This window comes from Trametes versicolor (assembly GCF_000271585.1).
Source record: "Trametes versicolor FP-101664 SS1 unplaced genomic scaffold TRAVEscaffold_61, whole genome shotgun sequence".
In the NCBI taxonomy this organism is placed as follows: domain Eukaryota; kingdom Fungi; phylum Basidiomycota; class Agaricomycetes; order Polyporales; family Polyporaceae; genus Trametes; species Trametes versicolor.
Genome location: NW_007360381.1, coordinates 1 through 4,489, shown reverse-complemented (window position 1 = coordinate 4,489; position 4,489 = coordinate 1). Strand labels below are relative to the sequence as shown.

Sequence of the window (4,489 nt, the reverse complement as noted above, 5' to 3'; positions counted from 1 at the left end):
ATGCTACCTTTCGCTATCCCTGGGCGCGAATCTCTCCCGTCGCTCTCTACAGTGACGTCTAGAAACCCATGGAGAGACTCGAGCTCGTCTTCGCACAGCCATCAAACTGCGCTGAGCCGTGACACAATTGAAAATAGTGGAGGAGCGCCGAGGTAAGCCATACGATCTTGGTGACGTCGATGGTGGTTGAACCTATTCATTTCGCGCACGCAGGGAAACGGGACACGAGTCGCAGGCGTCTCGCAAAGTGTACTATGAGAGCTCCGCCGCGTACCCCGAAGATCGCGGTAAACGAATTGATGCCGCGGTTGCAAATGGCGGAAACCTCGGAAACAAGCGGGCGAGATCGAGAAGCCCGCGAGCTGCCAGTGGCCACGGCGGAAGTGAGCATAAACGGCAAAAGAAGGCCAAGCACAAGTCGACGCCTTCGGTTATGACCTCACCTTCGGCGGGTACGGCGCAACGGGAACGGCGGCTAGATAGCGCAGGTCGGACTATCACAAGTCGGTACGTTACGCCACCTATCTGCACGGTGCATAGCGTTCATCACCGCTCAGATCCGACGCGAGCCCCACCCATGTCGCAATGCACCAGCCGGGTACCGACGGCGGCGGGTGGCTGCACGATACTACCCACCAATCCCACAACATCGGCACCCCTGGTACATCCACGAGCGCGCCGGAGATGCGCCAGGAGTCCGCGGCGTCAACATCGTCCTCAGCCGCGAACTTTCCGCAGCGAGCCGGAGTAGCCGACGCCGGTAGACTCACAAGGCCGGTGAGTCTACTCCTGACCAATGCCGAGTAGAGGCTGATGTCCGAGACTCATCCACGGCGGTCGGTTCAGAGCACCGGGCAAATTCCGAGGATGATACCGCCACCGCTGTCGCTCGAGAGGGGCGGCATGTCCACCCAAACCGTACAAGGTCCAAGGTCAATGCACGAGGTTCCCGCGCCGCATTATACTGCCGAAGCAAGCACGCGTAGAGAGTCTGGTAACGGAAGCTACAGCCCAGCGAGTGGCAGAGAGGATGACAAGGGCGCGGTGAGTACCCACATATACGGCTCAACGATCCACGCATATCTCACCGCCGCTCACAGAATATGAGCGCCGTGTATTCGGCGTTGACCGACCTTCAGAATGAAGTCGCCAGTATGCGGCATCGACTATGCGTACTCGAAGAGAGGTCAGAGCTGGGTTATTGATCAGCTCGATGCATCAGCTGACTGTTGCGGGTCGGATCTCTCACTAGACTAGCGAAGACGATTCCGAACAGTGCCATCTCAGAGGATACGACTTCGCGATCTCAGGCTGCGCCGATGACGGCACCTGATCACCACGCCAGGATTCAGGTTCATCGACAAGGTAGCACCGTCAATCTCACCTTTCTGTAGAGAGGGACGTAGATGTACTACCACAAACAGCGACGATCTGCGTGGGTACGTGCGGGCAACATGTGGGGCTGGGAGAACAGCGCTGTGAAGGGGTCCACGGAGGAGAGCAGTTAGCCGGTGATGTCCTGCAGGCGGGTGCACGGTGACTTCATCGTGTCTGATTCGGAATGCCTCGACCTCTCCGACGGCGTACGTTTACCGCACAGCACGACTGACTCGAGATGCACTTCCTATCTTCGAACAGTCTACATTCTCGTGAACGCGCAGCTGGAGGGCATTACGGTACTCCCGCAGTGGCCTAAGAGCATAGCGATCGTACGAATATACTCTCGACGTTGGACTGCCGCTTATCAGGATCCGCAATCCACGCGCGTCCGGCCTCAGCAGTGCGCTACATGTACCTTATGATTGTAGTATCGCATCCTCCCGGGACCGATGCGTCGGACCTAGAAAGCGAGGAAGGACTTGGTGAGGCCCGAGTATCGAAATGACCCTCGAAATTCCAATTGGTACGCAATATGACGGGCCGCAGACATCTTATCACGAAGCTTGTATGGGACCACACTTGTGGGATGATGCTGGTGTGATTGAGTGAGGGGTGTGGGGGGCCTTGTCGATTGGGCATACATAGATATCCGTGTTCTCAGTATGCGGGAGCCGAACTTGAAAGGTACTCATCCCTCGAAACCGCCATTGGGGGTAAGGGGGAAGATAGATTATGGGAGCGATTGATAGTAGTATATAAGTGTATCTCAGCTTTGCTCGTCAGGAAGATCGCCGTCCTTGCCCGGAGAGAGCAGCGCGCGTTGGGCGTCCGGCATGGAGCTGCTCCCTCGAAGCGAAGACTCCAGAAATGCTCGAGATCCTCGTCTAGCCATGCGACTGACGATGGAAGTCCTGGTATCAACGCCCTGTGCAAAATCGTATGAGCTAAGCTGACGGCGAGCGAGGTGCGGCTAGAAGTCTGAGAACGTACCGACATAGTTCCAGTGTGGCTGCGCTCCTCCAATGTAGCCAATCGGTTCTGCGCTTGGTATAGCTGCTTCTGTTTCTTCAAGACTTCGTCGCGCGACCTGTCCGCGTTTGAAGATAGGCTCGCGAAGTGCGCGCTCCTGCTGGCGATGACTACCTCTTGGTTTTTGATCAAACGACTCAAAGCGGATATCTCTCCCCTCATCCGCTTCAGCTTTTTACGTGAGCCCTCCTGGGCGTTGACGAGCTCCGCTTTTCTCCTGTATACGTGACAACCAGTCATGAACTCGATTCCGCGGTACACAGAGAAAGAGAGGGACTGGTGTACTTACTTCTTGACGGCAGCAGGCTTATCGTGAGCCTCGTTGGCTGGCTGCAGAGAAAAGTCTAGGATGCGTCCATCGTGGGTCGTGAGGTCCGGTTGGTCCTCGCCGCAGCGGAAGGGGCATCGTGGCTGGGCGCTCCGAAGTATAGATCGAAAGCATTTGCGGCATACGACATGACCTATTCAAAGCAGCGGGTTGAGACATCGTCAGAGGGGCGGGGAATATCTTACTTACAGCAGTCTTCGAGGATAATTGCGCGCTCCCCAGTGCGCTGGTTGGATAATTGTACATCGCATATGGGGCACTTCGGAAGCATCGCAGAGGGAGTTAGCTCTAGTCGGTAACGAAGCTTCCTCGTATGGACAACGACGGTGGCGACTCTGAGAGATGCCTTCGACTGTTCGATTTTATTCTGGGGAGAGTCGTGACTGGATAAAGGATAAACAGCGCTGCGAACGTCTTTGGGTGGAACCTGCTTAAGCCTCTTTGGCTGTCGTATGACAAAGCGTCCGAAAACTCCCCCGCGGCGCTGCTCTGAACGCGCCCAGGAAACAATGGCGCGTTGACCATGACGAGTGCGGAGGCACAGCGCTAAGCCTTGAGACGGGAAGGAAGAAAGGAATCAGTACGCCTTACATTGATGTGAGAAAGGAAGAGTTGCACGCATCGAACCACCGAAGCGTCGACTTAGTTCCGAAAGTCAGAAGTGCCATCGGACACGTGCATCAGACCCGAATGTCAAACCATTGAAAGTTGAAATTCGAAAGAAAGCAGACACGGTGCCCTGCATACGCACGGCTATGGGTAGCGGCGTCTCGGAGCACGACTACTCAGTCACAGACGCAAACACCTCCAAGTTCCAACGGGCCCTATCCAGACCCGCCGGATGGAGTGATTCCTGCAATCGAGCGTCGTCAACATTTGCATCCCCAGGATCCACGAATTAAAACGCATTCTGCTACTCACCACGATGGCGGCGACTCCGGAGGGCGCAGCGAACGTCGAACGTGCGTCCGCACCCGTCCTCTCAACGTCGTACAACCACAGACTGCGCTGCGCGTTCTGCCATGTCGCAATATATGTTTTGTCGCGAGCCGGATGAGTGGGTCGGAAAATCTAGATTGTGTATGCCGCGTGCAGCGCTAGCCGAGGATGGATTGTGGAAAGCCGAGAGAGTGTGCCACTGCACGCGGCGCAGAAGGAGGTAGAGGAAGCGCCCGTTCGGAACTCGGGAGTCGAAAGTCGAAAGTCCAAATTGGGAAGACACGCACGTGTGCTCGTGGGAGCTCCCGGCGCGTCTCCGAGTCCCCCGAGGGCGCTGGCCTTTGCGCTCTCGCTCTCGCCCCCACGCGTACGACCACGACGACGATCGTCAAACGGTATGCAGTCGTCTCCGGCGCCCCTCGTAGCATTTGCTAACACAATTCGGACTTTCTACAGGCTCTCGACTATATACTCCTCACGACGTCCTGACGGCGCTCGACCCGCGGAGGCCCGTGCGCGCTGCGGGCAACCACGTCTCGACCTCGGCGGGAACGGTTCGACTGCGAGCGTGGTCGCAGAAACGACGCTCGCGCCGCGTCCAGCAACCCAAGCCGCCTGCCCAGCACTGTGCGGGCCTGCACTTTTGATCCCCGGGGACACCCTCGTAAGTCGCCCGTTTCGCCTGTCGACTATCGCGCGTGTCCGTTGCGCAGCGCTAATCCCTTCTGGATCGCGCAGAAGGCGCAGAAGGCGTCCACGAAGGAGACCACATCGCGGGGCGACGCGTCCCGTCCTGTGGACCCCGGGCATGTT

General features: G+C 57.4%; 2 protein-coding genes across 2 annotated transcripts; one reads left to right on the top strand and one right to left on the bottom strand.

Moving 5' to 3' along the window:
* Positions 1-52: 52 nt before the first annotated feature.
* TRAVEDRAFT_25111 (uncharacterized protein) lies at positions 53-1,333 on the top strand (the record flags this gene model as incomplete). Its single annotated transcript, XM_008047592.1, has 5 exons — positions 53-152; positions 214-507; positions 558-777; positions 847-1,044; positions 1,253-1,333. Coding segments are annotated over 5 exons (893 nt in total), but the record flags the coding sequence as incomplete, so codon positions are not given.
* An 813-nt stretch (positions 1,334-2,146) lies between these two features.
* TRAVEDRAFT_54654 (uncharacterized protein) lies at positions 2,147-3,008 on the bottom strand (the record flags this gene model as incomplete). The annotated part of the gene is made up of 4 exons (XM_008047591.1): positions 2,147-2,305; positions 2,371-2,626; positions 2,699-2,870; positions 2,927-3,008. The coding sequence occupies 4 exons, from the start codon at positions 3,006-3,008 to the stop codon at positions 2,147-2,149; spliced, it is 669 nt and encodes a 222-aa protein (XP_008045782.1).
* Between the last annotated feature and the right edge of the window lie 1,481 nt (positions 3,009-4,489).